The sequence below is a fragment of the Balaenoptera physalus genome, assembly GCF_965194825.1.
Source record: "Balaenoptera physalus genome assembly, chromosome: 15".
Lineage (NCBI taxonomy): Eukaryota > Metazoa > Chordata > Mammalia > Artiodactyla > Balaenopteridae > Balaenoptera > Balaenoptera physalus.
Genome location: NC_138894.1, coordinates 74,341,049 through 74,360,686, shown reverse-complemented (window position 1 = coordinate 74,360,686; position 19,638 = coordinate 74,341,049). Strand labels below are relative to the sequence as shown.

The 19,638-nt window shown below is 41.4% G+C and overlaps 1 protein-coding gene across 1 annotated transcript in view; it reads right to left on the bottom strand.

The window, feature by feature from the left end:
• The window catches only part of LOC309643919 (ALK tyrosine kinase receptor-like), a gene marked incomplete at its 5' end in the record, with an annotated part of 406,911 nt that extends 390,870 nt beyond the window's left edge, over positions 1-16,041 (bottom strand). Inside the window, one exon of the mRNA XM_082427083.1 lies at positions 15,375-16,041. Within this exon, the coding sequence (XP_082283209.1) occupies positions 15,375-16,041 (667 nt within the window). The remainder of the gene's footprint in view (positions 1-15,374) is intronic.
• Positions 16,042-19,638: the final 3,597 nt, after the last annotated feature.

Sequence of the window (19,638 nt, the reverse complement as noted above, 5' to 3'; positions counted from 1 at the left end):
ATAAAGAAAACCACAATACACATAATAATCAAATTGCTGAAATTCCATGATAAACACAAAATCCTAAAGCAACCATGGGATGGTAGGGAGGGAAACAGAAGGGGAAATACAGATAAAAATTTCTCTGACTTCTGATCAGAAACAATGCAAACCATGTAACAATAGGACAACACTAAAGTGCTATCAACCTAAAAGTATATCCAGTGAAAATCTTCAGAAATAAAAGCAAAATAAAGACACTTACAGCAAACAGAATCTGAGCAAATTTAAATACAGAAGAATGGTACAACACTAAATATTAATGGATGAAAGAAAAATATTGTAGATGGAAAGTGATTCAAAAAGGAACAAGGAACTTCTACTACAGCCAAGATGGAGTAAGCCCATTAAATCCTAATATCCTACAGCTGACAACCAAAAACTCTGGACAAAATACAAAAACAACTATCAAGGGACTCTGAGAAGTAAATAAAACCAGGAATATTGAGCAAGAAAGTCAAAACTTGGAAAAGCAACTCATAAGGATACCTGGAGAAATCCTTTCTTTCCGGCCAAAAGGCCAGGAAAAGGGCCCTGTGATCCAGAGAGTATGGAGGGAGATCTCCACTTCTTTGCTTGTTCTTCTCTTTTTTTCTCATTTCACGATAAGCCCTCAAGAGAGTTAGCTTAGCTGGCGGTGTCAGCAGCCAAAATTCTAACAGAAACTCTGTAAAAAACACATCTTTCAGGCCAGAAGACTGGGTAAAAGGGACCCCTTCAGGCCAAAGAGTACGGAGGGAATCCCTGTTTTGTTTCTCTTTATCTCTCTGTTTTGCCTGAAGGCAACCCTAGTTGCGGGAGTTGTGCCACAGTAGTACAAGTGGGTAAAACTGTGAGTTTAAGGAAAATCTAGAAGAGGAGAGAGATGGAGAAGGAAATATGTTAATTCTGTAAAGAAAATGACCCAAGGTTCCAGCTCACCTGTGAGCAGCACTTGTGTGGACAGACTCAAAGCCACAAAACAAAGGCTTTAAGAACAAAACCAAGGTTTAAACCACACTCAAATGTCAGATCAAACAACATAATGTTCAAATTTTCCAGGACGCAACCTAAACCTACTCAATATGTAAAGAAGAACAAAAATAGTGACCAATTCTTAAGAAGAAAGATAATCAACAGATGCCAAAAACAAGATGATCAGTTGCTGAAATTATCAAAGACTTTAAAGAAGCTGTTATACCTATATTCCATGAGGTAAACATAAACATTCTGGAAAAGAGATGGAAAGGTGGTTCTCAGTAGGTAAATAGAAATTTTTTTAATGAAAAATTTAAACTGAAAAATATATCTAAAATAAAAAATTATCACAAAATGGAGATGACAGAGTAAAGATTCAGTAAACTTGAAGACAGATCATAGAAACTGTCCAATCTGCAGAACTGAAAGAAAAATATTTTGAAAAATAAATTAGCAGAGCCTCAAGAGCATGTGAGACAATATCAAAAGGTCTAATAGTTGTGCAATTAGAGTACCATAGGGGAGTAGAAAGGTATTGGTGCAGGGGAAAAAAAATGAGAAAATAATGGCTGAAAAACTCCCCAAATATCATGGAAGACCTAAGCTTACAGATCAAGAATCTCAACAAATTGCAAAGAGGAGAGAATCAAATAAAATTTCATGCACAGATTCATCATAATAAAACTTCTGAAAACCAATGACAAAGGAAAAATCTTGAAAATAGCTACATATAGGGAAGAACAATTTAATGACAGAATGCTCACCAGAAACTATGAAAGAGAGGAACAACATTCTTAAAGAGCAAAAAGAAAAGAACTGTCAACCCAGAACTCTGTGCCCAATAAAAATATTCTTCATAAATGAAGAAGGAATAAGGACATTCAGATAAGGGAAAAACTAAGAATTTGTTACCAGAAGGCCTGTTCTAAAAAAAATTCGAAAGGGAATTCTTTAGATTGATGGAAAATGATAAAATAGGGAAATTTGGAGGTTTAAGAAAGAAGGAAAAACAAAAGAAATGGTATGTATCTGAGTAAATATAAAGGACCAGTTTTCTCCTCTTAAGTTATTTAAAATATGAATAACTGCTGAAAGAAAAAATTATAAATATTTTCTAGCAGGATTTCAAGTTATATAGATATAACATATATGACAACTATAATATTAAGGGGGTGGGTAAAGGGACATATATAGTTGTAAGCCTTCCATATATTACTTGAAGTAGTAAACTGTCAACTCAAAATAAACTGTGAAAGTCTATACGTATATAAAATCCCAAGAGCAAACACTAAAATAACAATACAAAGAGATGTAGCAAAAAAATAGATAAATTAAAACTGAAAAATATTCAAGTAACTCAAAAGGTGCCAGGAAAGGGACAAGAGAAGAACAAAAAACAGAGAGAGAGAATAATAATGATAATAATAATAATAAAAATGGTAGATCTAAATCCAACCATATCAAATATAACATTAAATACAAGTGGTCTAACACACCAAGTAAAAGATAGACATTGTGAGACTGAATTTTAAAAAACACATAAAATCCAACCATATGTTTTCAATAAGAAATATACTTTAAATAAATATATAGATTAAAAGTAAAAGGACAGAACAGATATACCATGTAAGCACTAATCAAAAGAAAGCTGAATGGCTATATTAATATCAAAGAAACTTCAAAATATGAATATCATTAGAGATAAAAAGAGATATTGCATAAAATCAAAGAGGCAAATTATGAAGAATACATACCAATCCTAAATGTGTAGGCACATAATAACAGAGCTTCAAAATAACAGAGCTTCAAAATAGAGAAGCAAAACATGATAGAATTGAAAGGAGAAAGAGGCAAACAAAAACCTAGAGACTTCAGCACTCCTCTATTGGTGACACATATAACAAACAGACAGAAAACCAAGGATATAAAAGACCTGAACAACACTATTAACAAAATTGACCTAATTGACATTGATTGAACATTCCACCCAACAATAACAGAAAACATGTTATTTTCAAGTATACATGGAAATTCAGCAAGATAAGGGCCATAAAATAAACCTTAACAAATTTTAAATTATTGAAAGCAAACCAAATATATTCTCAGACCATATCAGAATTGAACTAGCAATCAGTGAAAGAAAGATATCTGGAAAATCTTTCAAATATTAAGAAATAAAACATACTTATACATAACCATGGGTCAAAGAGAAAGCCAAATGGAAAATTAGAAAATACTTTAATTGAATGTAAATGAAATTTCATTACAACATAATGAAATTTGTACGATGCAGCTAAAGCAGTTATTAGGGGGAAATTTTAGCATTACATGATTTTATTTGAAATAGAGGGATAAAATCTCAAATCAATGATCTTAAGAAACTAGAAACAATTAGAGAAAATTAAACCCAAGGTAAACAAAATGAAGGAAAGATAATAAAACCAGAGCAGAAATCAATGAAATTTGAATAAGAAAAATAATATAGAAGAAATCAATATCACAAAAGTTTTTTTTTAATTTAATAAAATTGGTAAATTGGTCATTCTCTAGCCAGAATGATGACAAAGAAAAGAGAGAGATGATGCAAATTACCAGCATCAAGAGTAAAAGAAGGGATATCACTACTGACCCTACAGACATAAAAAAAATAAGGGAATATTATGAACAACCTAACTTGCATTAATTCAACAAATTAGATGAAATGAACCAATTTCTTTAAGGATACAAACAAACTGCTAAAATTCACTCAAAAATAAACAGATAATCTGAATAATCCTATAATTATTAAATAAATCTACTTAGTAATTAAAAACCCTCCAGCAAAGACTACACCAGGCCAAGATGGCTTCAGTAACAAATTCTACTAAAAATAATTGAAGAAAGAAAAAACTACAATTCTCTTCCAGGAAAAAGAAGAGGGAGCACTTCCCAACTCATTTTATGATCCCAGCATTACCTAGACCCTAAAGCTTGTCAAAGACACGAAAAGAAATCTATAGACCAGTAATCTTCCTGAACATGCAGAAATCCTCAACAAGGTATTAGTGAGCTGATCCAACAATATGTAAAAAGGAGAATAAGTCATGCCCATGTGGGGTTTATCCAGGGAATTTAAAGCTAATTCAACATTTGAACATTAAATACTGTAGTTCATCATATTTATCAAAAAAATAAAGTAGAAGTAGAAAAACCATATGATCACCTCAATAGATGCTCAGTCTGAGGGAAGCCAGACACCAGGTCACAAGGATGTTCCAACAGTCCTGTGGAGAGGACCACCTGGTGAAGAACTGAGACCCCATCAGTAGCCAGCATCAGATGGCCAGCCATGTGATCAAAGCACCTTGTAAGTAAATCCTGCAGCCACAGTCAAGCTTTAAGATGACTGCAGTTTTGGCTGATATCTGCCCGCAATCTGACCACAATGAGAGACTCCACGCAAAAAGCACCAAGTCAGGCTGTTCCCAAATTCCTAACTCACAGGAACTATAAAAGATAATAAATTATTTATTATTATTTTCAGCCACTAACTTTAGGGGTGATTTCCTATGCAATGTTGGATAACCAATACATAGAAATACAAATTAAAACCACAATGAAATGCCACCACACATTGACAATGCCAAGTATTTTCAAGGATGTGGATGGAGCAAGTAGAACTCTCATACATCACTGATGAGAGTATAATATGGTACAGCTACCTTGGAAAAATAGTTTTGCAATTTCTAATAATGTTAAACATGCATTTACCATACAATCCAACAATTCCATAATTGATTTAAGAGAATTGACAACATATGTCCACAAAATGAATTATACACAAAATGTTCATAACAGCTTTAGTCATGAGAGCGCCAAACTTGAAACAATTTAATGGTCCATCAACAGATGAATGGATAAATAAATTGTAATACAGTTGACGCTTAAACAATGCAGAAGTTAGGGGCACCTACCCTCCTTACAGTTGAAAACCTGCATATAACTTATATTCGGCCCTCCCAATACAGGGTTCAGTTCCTCCATATCTGTCGTTCCACATCAGTGGATTCAAACCACTGCAGACTGTGTAGTATTTACTGTTGAAAAAAATCCACATATAAGTGGACCCTCGCACTTCAAACCCGTGTTGTTCAAGGATCAACTTGTATGTTCATACAATGAGATACTATTCAGCAATAAAAAGAAACAAACTACTAATACATACAACTACACAAAAAAATCTTAAAAGCATTGGAATTCTAAGTGAAAGAAGCCAGACACAAAACAGAATATACTGTATGACTCCATTTATATGAACCTCCAGAATAGACAAAACTAATATATTGCGATAGAAATAAAATCAGACATTGCCTAGGGCAGGACGTACAGGGGGTTCACTGCAAAAGGTCAAGAAAGACCTTTTAGGGGTTGACAGAAATGTTCTATATACTGTAATAGTTAAGACGGTGATTACACAGATGTATACATTTATCAAACAAATCAAACACTTAAAATAGGTGCATTTTATTATATGTGAATTATACGTCAATAAAATTGAAAATGACCATTATATAATGTTGGTCGTAAGTTCAGACACCAGGGCAAAGATAATCCTTCCAGACCAAAAATAATCAAGTGTTCCTTCCCTCCTCCTTCCCTCCCCATCTCCCCTTTCTCTTTCTGTCACTCTTTTGGTCTCTTTTTCTATATCTATGCATTGCAGTGTCCAGAAGATAATTCCTGCCTTCTATTTTCCTGGGTTACCTCTTCTTATACATTCCTCAGTTTCTCCACTTATATCTCTGTCATTCTCATTTTTCTCTCTCTCTTTATATAAATATTGTTGTGTTTCTGCCCACCTTTTTCTGTCCCCTCTACATTTTTTTCTCTTCTTTGACCTGAATGTAAGACCAAAGAGTTTTGAAATTTTTGATTTATTTATTGAATATTTCATTTGTTAATTCTGACTGAGTGGTAGAAATATTTGTTTTATTTAAAATGTTTTACTTATTTAAAATAAAATTAAGAGTTATTACATGTAACTTACATGGTCCTTGGTTGTTACTTTTCCCTCTGTGAGTTAATGACCTCATTTGTAACAAGGCCCTCCCTTCCCTGCTTTAGGAAGCTTTTGAAGAATCCATTCTGGCCACCAATGGAAGAAATATAATCAAGAACTGGGGAAAAAATTAACACTTGTTGAATACCAACTGTGTGTCAGGGCTTACTACATGCCTTATCCTATTTAATTCTCACAGTAACCCTGGGAGGTGGGTATTATTTTTCTCACTTTACAAATAAGAAAAACTGAAGGTCAAAGAAGAAAATAAGTAGCCTTGGGCTTCAACCCCAAATCTTTGACTTATTATTTTACCCATTATTTAGAATAGGACCTTTTACTTTTGATTTTGCACAAGTCCAATTCCTTGATAGGAAAATGTATAAATAAATGGTGTTATGTTCATATAAAGGAATACAACGCAGCAATTTAAGAAAAAGAAAGAAAGAATGCTGGTACACACAACGACATTGATGAACCCCACAGAAATCATGTTGAGTAAAAAAAGCCAGACACAAAATAGTACTTATGATATGATTCCATCTACATGAAATTCAAAAATAGACAAAACTAATGGATGATAAGGATGGTTACCTTAGTTAGGGGGTGGATACCGACTGCAAAAGGGCAGGAGCAAGCTTTCTGGGGATGCTAGAAATGTTCTGCATCTTCATCTGGATGGTGATTATATGGATGTTGTATATGTGAATTACCATCAAGCTGTACACAAGATCAATGCACTCAATCCACTTTATTATATTTGTCGTCCCTTAATTAAAAAACAAATCATTTTCTGATGCTAAAATACAGGTTCCTATGTCCCACTACCAGAGATCCATTTCCAGAAAATTCTGGAATTGAGCAAACTGATTTCAATGAAAGAACCTCACTTTAGGAACCTTGGGGAAGGGCTACACAACCCCTTCTCAGTTCTTCTGGGCTGTTAACTGAAACTTAAGGCCTGCCTCAAACTCTGGGACCTTGTACAGCTGCTCCTAACGCCAAGGGTTGGCTGAAACCATGGATGGATAAAGCAGAATCTCAGTACCTTTCATGATCTTGTATATTAATTTTTTCTACTGCCCTATATATTTATTTCTGAATAATCCAGACTGAAGCCTTCCACATAGGTTATCTCATACAATTCTCGTAGCGAATCCATGAGTTAGTCAAGACAAGATCTGTATTATCTCCTTTAGGAACAAACACCCAGAGGCTCAAGGAGTTTAAGGGAGTTGCATACTATTTCAAATCCAATAAAGGAAAATATCGTAATAGAATCTAGGCCTCCTAGCTCCTAATCAAGTGTTCTGTTCACTGAAGAATACTTATTTTAATTATCTGGGCTGAGAATGTAAAAAGGATCCATAGAGGAATTCTGCCCATGCCCACCCTCATGAACCTATATTCCAGGGAAAACTGAATAAAACATAAATAAGAGAAAAAGAAAAATACAGCCAATGGTTTAGATTTTCCTTCTGATTTCTTTTGGCTAGTTGCCTGATTTCCTTTAAGCTTGCTTAGATTTCCATTTTTTACTTTCATACTTTTTTTTCATACCTACCCTTTAGCATTTTCCTTACTCCAGGGAATTCTGACTGCCTACCTCTTCATGCACCTGTTGTTACTTAGCCAGAAAGGGACGATTCAAGGAAAAAGACCCTTAATTAACCATTTGGTTAGGTGAATCTGCCCCAAGGGAGCTCTCCTCCTGCCCTGTTCTGGGGCCTCCCACTTTCTGGAATGCCTAGGTTATATCACTAAATGAATCTGACAGAATTTCCCTGGGAAAGGACCCGAGCTCAGAACAGTCCAGCTGGAAAATTCATCACAAGATTTACTGAAGAAAAAAAAAGTTGTTCTGAGAAATGTGGCTCACCCAAAAAGGCACTGGGTTACCTCCCCGCCTCTACTACCTCACCACCGGCCAGCACTCACTTTTAACTGCTCCTATCTCACACCTTTACTGTGTGAAAGAGCCCAGGTCATCACTAGGTTAAGAAACACTGGCCACAACCTAGATCGGAGGGCAAGGCAATGGCTCTAAGGAAGAAGGCATCCACAGGGCTCCTTGCTAGTTCTATTTGCAGCTCTCCCACATGACCCCTGGACCTATAACCATCCTCACCAACACCCATCTTCTTCTACTCCCAAGCAGAGATGATGTCCATGTGCATCTTTTGGAGGCAATGGCTCATCTCTGGCTCACAAAAAAACCCACCACCTATAAAATCCAGTGTAGATGCTTAACAGCTTATTTTAGGTTGAGGTACTTTCCTAAGTCAGCCTCCCATTCAAGTCCCTGGGCTATGTGTCTCCATGGAATTTCAAAGATTTAATTGCTTTTCATGGGCTCATGTCCATTAACCATTTAGGACTTTCCATCTCTCCATCTGACAATGAAGAGTGAGGCTAGAAATGTATAGGAAGGGCACAGCTCCAGCTAATTACAATAAAGGAGTAATCAGAGGCCAGTGGTCCAGCATGTCTGTGGACATGGTGGGGCCTGGACTGCACAGATCACTCTCAGGGAAGACCCACCATCTAAAAACCACTGTTCTGTAATTCCTCTTTTTCTTCCTTGGCATTAGTTTTCATACTTTCACAAAGTTAAGGCTTGGTTTATTTCTACAGAAGAACAAAGAATTGGATTGTAAATATGCCACTTGAATCTCTGGACTGAATCCACGGTCAAAAGACCTGTAAGAGGATAATAGTTGATAGGAATAAAGTAAATACCACACCTCAACGCCCCTTCTCATGTATATTTCTGGGAAAATCAGGCCTTCCATGATTGGACAATAGAAACTACCACCCTGGCCACTCCCCATTTCCACTGGATCTCACCTCTCATCTCTTAGGAGTTAGAAGTTAGTTGCATGGGGAACGCACAGTATCACAGTTTCTGCCAGGGTTGCCACATATTGCCACACATGAGGACTGCACAACTCCAGATGGCACCATTCAAATAGGCTAAAATGTATATAGAACCCCTGGAATTGTAGAGCGCACAACCTACACAACCAGATGCTGGGGTGTTGCTGCTTCTAGGAAAAATTATAATTGTTCACATTGATGGAGCAGTTTATGATGTGTCAGGCATTGGGTTAAGGATTTACATGCATCATCTAATTTAATATTCATGATGACATCTTGAGATAGGAACTATTACTATACCCATTTTTCAAAGATGAAACTGGGCCTTAAAGATTTTAAGAAATGTGGTACTTTCCTGGTGGTCCAGTGGTTAAGATTCTGCATTCCCAGTGCAGGGGGCCCAGGTTTGATCCCTGGTCGGGGAACTAGATCCCGTGTGCCACAGTGAAGACCCAGCACAGCCAAATAAATAAATAAACGAATATTTTTAAAAATTCACCTCCTCAATTAAAAAACAAACAAACAAAACAACTTTCAAAAAAAAAAAACGATTTTAAGAAAAATTTCCAAGTCATGGCTATTGCCCACCAAATATTTATTGTACGGCCTTCTGACAAAGATAATGTAAAGCTTTTCCTCTATTTATATGTTTTGGTTGTTTATAATATGAACCTTGAGATGATTCCTGTAGGGGAAAGAGCTCTGATTTGAAGGCAGGATCTGTGGTCCTAGTCAGTACCTACCACACCCTCTAGCAACTCATAACCTCTCAACACATAAATGAAAGTTTCCAGTTCTAAAACTTTCTATCTGAATGTCCTTGAAAAAGTATTATCAAACTTCTGGATTCCAGTTACTCCATTTATAAAATAAAGCAAATATTAGCTCTTCCTACTATAGGATTGGTAACAATAATAAATATTAAAGTGATTTATAAATTATAAAGTTCCATACACCTATAACAGGACATCAAGAATGGCTATTTAAAAAAGCAAAATGAAAAAAAATTTAAAAAAATAAAAAAAAAAAAAGCAAAATGTCCTTTATAAATCAGGCTGGGCAAATTTCTATGAAGTGAAGTTGTCAGGCAGTAATGCGAAGAGTGGCAGCAGGCTGCAGCTTTTGCTCACACAACTCTCCTTCTCTTCTCCTACCCGCAGGCCCATCCCTCTTCACCTTCAGCAGACAAACTGCCTTATAAAAGCACTCATTTATATTAACGATAACACTCTCCTCCAACATCCCACACACAAAACCCTTATGAATCTTATTTCTCTTTTGTAAATCTGTGAAAGAGTCAACTGGATTTAGACGAATCCCATCTTTCAAACAGCTGAATGTATTCTCAGCATTTCAAAGGGTTTTCAGTAGCCGGTAGGAGTTCACCAAACCTAGAACTGATCTCATCTTCTCAAGACCCGGCTACCTTTTGTCTTGCCCAAGGACTTGATGCCACACACACCTATAAATGCATCTTAGATGCATAGTCCTAGGTGAGTGTGCCTCCCCCTATTGAATATACAAAAACCCCAGAGAAACACTCTGTTTAATCTAGGGACAGAGAAAAATAAACTCAGTAATTTCAAAATATTTTTTCCAAGATACTAACGATCTTCTTGTAAGCACTTCCCACAAACTTCAGAGTTACATATGCAGTTATTTTCTTTTCCCCCTGGAAACATCAATACCCAGAGAGTCTCAAGAGTTGTAACCCAGAATATCCTGATTCCTGCCACTGGTCCCCATCCTGGCTCTCCTGCCTGTTGCGGCTTCTCAACATTTGAAAATATAGAACTGATTAATTATGAATGCTGTGGCTTGTCTGACCCACATCTCACCTTACTCTTTTGCTCCCTTGGAATTCCATTCCATAGTCAGAGGAATATCAATTTCAGAAAATAAGGTTTCCCTGATATCCAACCTGAAGTTTCCTTCTGAGAGTCTCATCCTATTACTTCTGTGGGCCACACTAAATAACTCTTCTTCTTCACTGCCACTTTCCCTCCTCAGAGATTTGTAGATTGTTACCATGGCTTTCCCTTCATCGCCACTTAGCCCAGCCATATATATTTAATTCTTTTCATCTTTCATCATAAATCAGTCCCTTCCACTCTTAAATTAGCTCTCTGCTCTTCTCTGGACTAGTTCCAACCCTCCCAATTCACCTCCAATAACTGATATCCCTCTGGGAGCTCCAGTTTCCTCTCTATCTTCCTTCTATCTCTTTGCCCTTTCCAGAAATGAAATGGGAAGGAACTGACAGTTATGTGAGGTCAAGGGTCAAGGGGTATTGCATTGCATACACCTACTCTAAATTGCTTAGGCCTCTCCATGGTACATATAAAGTCCCAAATCATATATCCCCTTTCTTGGAGTGGGAAGGAGGGTATTAACAGGGAAACAGGCCCTCTTACCCCACAGGTCATTATCCTCTAGGCCTCTTCATGGAGGATGGCAGAAGCAAGATGTCAAAACATCTACAAAACAGGTTACAAAGTGGAGCTATGGGCAATGTGGTAGCCTCCAGGCAGACAACTTTTTTGAGGTTTGGGCTGTCCCAAGATAGTGCACACCATTTGTACAGTCCCAGCAGCTGTCTCTCTACCTCTTTTCCATGAATGGGTGCTCTGGGGAACTACTTCAGACTTTGAAACGTCGATCCCATTTATGAATTCAAAACAACCCAAAAAGAAAAGACATTAGTATGTCATGAATTATAAGGCCTCTTAGACATTCTTTTGTTCTGTCAGATAGCCCAAACTGCAAATGATATGAAGGTATTGCTTTGTCCTGACTAGGTGCTTGCCATTTTTTACCACATTCCTAGCCATGGTCCTGCTCAGGTTTGGTACCCCGTCTTTAGTCTGAGACAAATGGACTGCCCCAGGCCCCTCAACACAAGGGGTGGAAGAAGACCCATCCTCTCCTCTTCCCTCCCCACAGATAGTCCTATCAGCTAGATCACGCCCCTCCAGACCAGACCACTAGTTACTCGGGCAGAAGCAGGGAGAAATTTACTGAGTTGTGCCTATTTTCCCTTGCTTAATTGAAGATCCTATGTCACAGAACAGGTAAATGCCTTTTCTATAAATCAGAGCCTATATAAAAAGAATAAACCCATTTCCTCAAACATGATAAATAGCAAAATCAATCCAAGTGTGAGAACCTAAGCTTCAGTTTTCATACAAGAAAATGAATGAAACCACAATAGTATATGCTGCCCCAAACATGAAACATGATATGGAAGGGTGTGTCCACTCCCTCCACAGGGAGTCTGCAGTGGAGATCATATCTAAATGAGGTTGGGGAGGCAGTGGTAAAGCGAGAAGCTAGGCCTCTAGTCCTGCATGGCCAGCTGCCTAACTGCAGACAGCATATGTCTCAGAGCAGGAGAGTCCAGCCTGTTCCAAGTGTGGTCACCACAAGGCCTGAAGTGCTTTTCAGTAAGCTGTCTGTCTCTCTGGAGGTCATGGGGAGCTCATTCAGTTACACTTAGTGTCTTATTTGATCCCATCAATAATCATTTGATCCCAAGCCTGACGAAAAATGCTTGGCCAAAATTTCTAGCCTTGTAATAGCAGAATCCTGGCTCTTTCTAAAACCAGCATTGCTAGATGCATCGAATGATGCATAAGGGCTTGGTCCAGCTGCCAAACGGACTGTGTTGCTGACGGAGGACGTGGGATGTTCATTGTGCTTCCCTACTGCCAGTAGCAGAGCAGCTCCTGGAGCACACTAATCTCTACATGAAACTCCCTCACTCGGCAGCTTCAACTCCCTATCTAACGCTTGACTGGAGTATATTCTTCAAAAGCATTAAGCGTGTGACTCTTCACAGGCAACACTGATAACTTCCAGCAACCTGCTTGTTTATAATAGGTAAGTTCAGGGCTGTAGAAAGGGCCCCTTTTGCCTATCAACATCTAGACTGCTAGGGCCTATGGTCATTTAACAAGAAGTGATGGGAAGGTTCCAGAGATGCTCAGAGACATGAAAGTGGAAGAAAATCTGCATTCCCAGAGAAATAATTTTTATATCCATTACAAAAACATTAGGCACTAAAAGAGAATGTAGTATGTATAAACCACAGAAGCCAAGACAACATTAAAGCACAGGTGTTCTTTACAAAAGTATCTGTAGTGTATGGAGGTTCCTTAAAAAACTAAAAATAGAACTACCATATGACCCAGCAATCCCACTACTGGGCATATACCCTGAGAAAACCATAATTCAAAAAGAGTCATGTACCACAATGTTCATTGTAGCTCTATTTACAATAGCCAGGACATGCAAGCAACCTAAGTGTCCATCGACAGATGAGTGGTAAAGAAGATATGACACATATATACAATGGAATATTACTCAGCCATAAAAAGAAATGAAATTGAGTTACTTGTAGTGAGGTGGATGGACCTAGAGACTGTCATACAGAGTGAAGTAAGTCAAAGAGAGAAAAACAAATACCATACGCTAACACATATAGATGGAATCTAAAAAAAAAAAAAGAAAAAAAAATATATATAGTTCTGAAGAACCTAGGGGCAGGACAGGAATAAAGATGCAGATGTAGAGAATGGACCTGAGGACATGGGGAGGGGGAAGGGTAAGCTGGGACGAAGTGAGAGAGTGGCATGGACATATATACACTACCACATGTAAAACAGATAGCTAGTGGGAAGCAGCTGCATAGCACAGGGAGATCAGCTCGGTGCTTTATGAACACCTAGAGGGGTGGGATAGGGAGAGTGGGAGGGAGACGCAAGAGGGAGGAGATATGGGGATATGTGTATATGTATAGCTGATTCACTTTGTTATAAAGCAGAAACTAACACACCATTGTGAAGTAATTATACTCCAATAAAGATGTTAAAAAATATATAAATAAATAAATTAGTTCCAAAAAAATAAAAGTATCTGTAGTGAGACAACAGTATTGGCCTCCTATCTCAGTTCACAGAAGGCACTGTCAAATTCATCAGACCCTGTCTCTTACCATGAGCTAGTGTAAATTCCAACACTGGACACAAAGGGGTCATTTTAGGTGCCAATGTCACTAATGCTAACGCTGAAATATGCATCCAGACTCTGTTTTCCATGGGGACCACATACCAGTATGTTTTCTCTGCAATGACTGAGAAACCTCAGCTTCTGAATATCCCTGCTGTATTAGACTATTGGGTATATGTGGGAGCATGTGTGTGTGTTGGGACAAGCATGGGAGATACTTGTAGCTCTACAATGGGCTTTTTTTCAATGCTTTCCATCCAATGAATACAAGACATTAGTAACCAGTGGAGCATAAGAATTTCATTTATTTCTGACAACAAGAATGATAGAAAAGATGCTGGGTTTTGCCCAATGAAATTAGTGTAGGCTTTTAAAAGGCATGCTTTCTTTTCCGTGCTTTCTCATTCATTTACATTGTGTATTTTATTGACAAGCCTTTCCCCAGTGGTCTTACAAGAGAAACATCCATTCAAAGCCACCTGGTTTTCCCAGTCAAAGGATATTATGGGAAGAGTTAGAAGTAAGTGCCTGAATACACACCCCCAACTCAGTGAATATGGGAAGAAAATGAGAGTAAATGAAACAGAAACCCCATTTCAGGAGTCTCCAGCAGAGAGATCTGCAGTGAAACAGGCCTGCCAGAGACTGTCATCCAGATCTGTTGCTGCAGATATTCAAGCTAAGAATTGGAGAGAAGGAACTGGGGACAGGGAAAGAAAGGGAAATCAACTATTGTCTCTTCCTGGCTTCAGAGTGACTCCCCAAAGGAAACAATCTTGGCAACTTTGCTCCCTCTCTCCACAGCTCCCTCCTGTCCCCTGTCCCTTAGTTCCTCTGGGGCTCTCCCAACACATCTGAGAGGAAGAACAAGAGTCTGTGAGTGGATAGCAGCCTGGGGTTAGGTGGAGAGCAGAATGAATTAATGAAGAAGAGGCAATTTCTAGGTAAGCCAACTTTTGGATGGGATAGCTGGGTGGGATTCAGTAATATGAAAAGGAGTTCTATATTCCCTGAGAAAGTGTATCACATTTCCAAAATCTGTGGAGGCCAGGAAAAGGAACAAAGCGAAAAGAAGAAGGGCAACAGTTTTGAGATCTAGAACCAAGCTCTCAGAACACAGACTAGAGGGATTTCAACTGTCCCAGGAGCCCCAGAAGGGCATCCAATCTTGGCTGAGACCCTGTGTAAAGTCAGTAGAAAGAGTCATTCTTCCAAGAACAGGAAACTTTTTTCCCAACTTGGTTGCTGGGGAGGAAAGGAGAGTCCCTTGGGGAGTGACTGCGTTCAGGGAGAAAATAAGAAAATACAGTCTAACTGGGGAAGAAGGTTTGTGGAAGGAGAAAAGAAAGCTAAGAACCGCGGGCTGAGGTTTTGGAAACGAGGGTTAGTTGATAGTGGTTGCAAATGATGCCTGTAAGAAACCAAATCCCGAAACGTTCGGGCGGGAGCTGCTCACCAGTCCCGGTCGCGAAGATCTGGAAGAGAAGGCGGGGCTGGGAGGTGCGGATCGCAGAGGACAGCCTTCCCTCTCTGCCCACTTCCGACGCCTTCTTCTCGGGCATCAGGCGGATCCTCAGCCGTCCTTCGCCGTGGCGAATCCACCAGCTGAACAGCTCAGTGAGGTTGAACTGGAGCAGCCCCGCAGTCGCCTCCTCTGGGGGCCCTACACAGCCCTCAAGGATCGCCTCCTCTCCCAGCTCCAGCACCAGCTGCTTGGCGCGCCGGAGCTTGCGAACCGAGCCTCCCTTCAGCACCCTGGACAGCGTCCGTGCCCGGGCCGGGGCGGGAGAGCTGGCGCCGGGTGGTGGCCCCACCAGCCTAAGCAGTGGGGCGCAGTCAAGAGCCAGCGAGCCGCGCGCCTCCAGCCGGCCAGCCCTCGGCTCCGAAGGGGACGGCGGCGGCAGCAGCAGGTCCCGAGCATAGACGCGAAAGAGAGAGGGTACCACAAAGTCCACCGCCAGGCTCTTCCTCTGCAGACGCGAGTAGCTGAGCGGCTCCCGGGGCTGCAGCGCCGGCCCCATGGCTGGTGAGCCCACGCGCTGGCCGGTCTCGGTCCCGGTCCCGGAGCCTGAGGCTGCCGGTGAAAGCAGCAGCAGCAGCCACAGAAACCCTATGGCTCCCATCCCGCCAAAGGGGGGTTGTTTATACTAGTCTCCCGAGTCTCCGGGATCCAGCCTCGCCCCCCGCTCCCCCCACCCCCCCAAATGGGAAGGGGCTCCGAACAGTCGTTGTCCTGAAGGGCTCCTTCCACCTGATCTCAGGAGGATTGTGCGTGCACTCGATTCCCTTTCCTCCAACTGCAAGGAGGCGAGCAGGAATCTCAACAAAACGCTGCTGGAGGCTCAGGGGCGTGTCAAGAGACCCTGAAGCGCGAAGGGCTCGGCAGCTGAGACCCTGTGCCTCTCGCGCGCCGCGCGGAATGCCGCCCCCCCGTCCGTAGCTCCCCGCGCTCTGGAACGAGAGAGACTACTATGGTTGAAGGGAGATGGCAATTGGGTACCGTCCTCTCCTGCCCCCCGCGGCCTGAGCTGTGGTGTATCCGCTCTCGAGCGGCCTCCAATGCTCCGCAACTTTCCTGCTGGGAACGGTGGCTTCGAGCTGGTGTCTGCTGTCCTGGCCGCCTCCTGAGCTGCTTTCGGCTCCTCTGAGCTCCTCTTCCTCGTCTAGGGGGGAAAAGGGGAGGGGGGGACCGAGGGCACCGGCTTCCTTCTCTCGCACCCTCCTTCGACCCTCCGCAGCGGGAGGTCTTCGGACTGCACTTCTCGCTGAACTTCTGGACCTGAATCGAGCCCCCGCCGCGCAAGTTTTCAGCGTCCTTGCTCTCCTCCGGCGTCTCAAGAGTTCCCAGGCACCAAAGCGGCCCTGGCGGCAGCAGCGGAGTGAAAGCATTCAGGGCCCGAGAGCCCGAAATCTTGCTGCCCCCTCCTCACTCATCGGCAGCTCCCGCGTCTTTTGTGGCTGGCCAGAGGGCGGCCGGAAGTCGCCTCTGTGCCCCGCGACCCTCCGGACCGCGGCAGCGGGGGTGCCAGCTGCTACCACCGCTGCCGCCCCCGGAGCCGCTCTATCGCAGCTGCCTGGGCGTCCGCCACTTACAGCTGGAGGAGCAGAGAGCGCGAGCCGGGAGCGGGCCGGGCCGAGGCGGGGGCGGGGTTCGAATGCCAACTCCTCTCCGCAGCTGGGCCCACGAAGCCCCGTCCCGCCCCGCTCGCACGCGCCAGCCAATGGCGCGGAGAGGTCGGCTTCCTATGCAAATCTGCAGAGGCCTCGGCTTTCATTGAGAAAAGCACAGAGCCCGCCCCGCCCTCCATCCATCCCTTTTCCCTCTCTCCCTCCTTCCCCTCCTCCAGATTCCCTGCCCTATTTCGCTGCTGTGTGAACAGGGGCGTGTTTTGGATGAATGGTAGGACTGGAAGAGGCGTTTGTAATCAAGCATTCTCTCTAATTTTGCATTTAAGAGAGCAAACGGGTCCGACTTCGGAAAAGCAGTTCTGGAATAAAACTGGAGGCCAGGGGAAGGGAGGGGGGAGGGGCAGCGCGACACTAACAACTCGGAGCTTGGATTAGAGCCCTGAGACAGAATCTTCTCTGACCCTTCCATTATTTGAACGCATTCCTGGGAACCTAACGATCCCACCATCCACACAGGAAAAAATGGCGGGGGGGGAGGGGGTGGGGTATTGGGGGGAGGGTGGGAAGCGGCTGGCAATCTCGCAGAGTTGCGATTCAGCTACAACAAATATTTCAGACCTCAGTCACCCCGCGTTTTCTCAGAATGGTGCTTAAATATGTGTCACCTCCTTTACTCTCTGCAAGGTAAATATTTTAAACTCTAGTTTTAGAGATAAGTAAACTGAGTCGCAGAGATCTCAACTGATTTTCCTAGGGTCACATAGTCCTACTTGCCTCCCAAGCTCTTACTCAGGTGCTCTTAACCACTGCTCTCCCATACCCTTCCATGAGTAACAGGCTAAGAACATATAGGAATGACTTAGCTAGAAGGAATAATGATCTGGCATTCCTGTTCACAGCCTTGGGAGTGAGAGTTCAGAACTGCAGGCCATTTTTATTCAGCTGTGAAGTCAGGGCTCTATCTCCAGTCTCTCCCTTCATCTCTCCTGAGATGCTATCACAGAACCTGGATAATGGCTGTGTTTATAACAAGTGGTTCACTAGAATCGTAGACAAAACTACAATCTTTGGTGCACAGAGTGGAGTTGAATCTCCCTCACTGAGCAACAAAGCAAGACCCGACCCAGAGAAGAAATAATGCTCCTACCTTGGTGGCGGAAGGGAAGGAGGGAGAAAAAGGAAGAGGAAGGAAAAGGTATGGAGGTTAATAATTTCCTAGTATGTGAGCAAATATGTTTGGATTTTCATCATATTTCACTGGCATGCACACTAGTGAAAGAATAATTTTCTATTTGAAATATTAAAAAGACTAAAACGCAGGTCCTTTCACTCCCCACTCCAGCCCTTTTTTCTCTATATAATTTTTGTCCAAAGTCAAACCGACTCCAGAAATTTGTCAATAACTATGAATCAGCTACAATCAATGGCCAGTAGGGGGCTGCAGAGACTTTCAACTTAAGACACCCGCCAGGGTTTAACATTTTCCCAGATAATCACCAGGACCACTGCCTTCGCACCTAGTGAACACAAGGGTCTCAATTCTCATGCTTTTATAAATTTTCTCAAATTTCCCTATAGAGAGAAGTGCCTCTCTCTATAGATTAAATCACACTGAATCTCAAAAATGTTCTCTTTTTGTTAGATAATTTAGAAAAAGAGTAAGAAATGAATATTGATAGAGGCTATTGGTCACTATACATATGCATCTGTAAGAGTGTGTGTGTGTGTGTGTGTGTTTGTGTATCACATCACATAGTGGCCTTTTGGGGAAAGGTATATATTATTGTTTCCATTATAGAGACAAAACACCTAAGGCTCAGAGATGCAAAATAACTTGCCCAAGGTCAAACAGCAAGTAAATAACAGTTGGAATTCAAACCAGTGATTCTTTTCCTCCAAAATTTACACATCTCACTGAGACAAATTTGGCCTCTTCCTCATGCCTACAGCTATAATTTTGACACTTCTATCCTATACCATTGCCATCTAAGCATGGGAGATGGAAAAGAGCAGTTAAGAGCAAGTGGAGAAGATAGAGACAGAAAGATTAAAAGTGTGAGCAGAAGTGATAACTAACATGTCTTGTGCACATATTATGGACCAGCATATTTCAAAATAATTTTCATGTATTATCTGATTTAAGAGTTGCACTAACACTATGAGGGGAAGTAACAGTATCTCTATTTTACAGATCACAAATAGAAGCTCAGAGAGGGTAACTTCCCAACAATAGACTACACAGGTAACAGGATTTATTACAGAATTGGAACCTGGATACCTGACTAAGAAGTCCATGGTCTCAAATCCTGGGTGACCTCACAAGACAGAAAGTGGAGTGTGGGAGAATAGACTGAAATGGGTAGAGGTGAACAAGGAAGAAACCGAAAGCCCAACTCAAAAAGAGAGATATAGGGAGTGGGAGTAGCAGGGAGAGCAGACAGGAGATACTGGAAGCCATGAAGACACAGTTAATGAGGTGGGCTGCTCTGGGTCACCTTGCTGATAACTTGGGAAAGAAAAGGGCCAAGAAGGACACTGAAAGCACCAAGACCCTCCTCAGGAAATTCCCAGTTTCTGGTAATAGCCAAGTG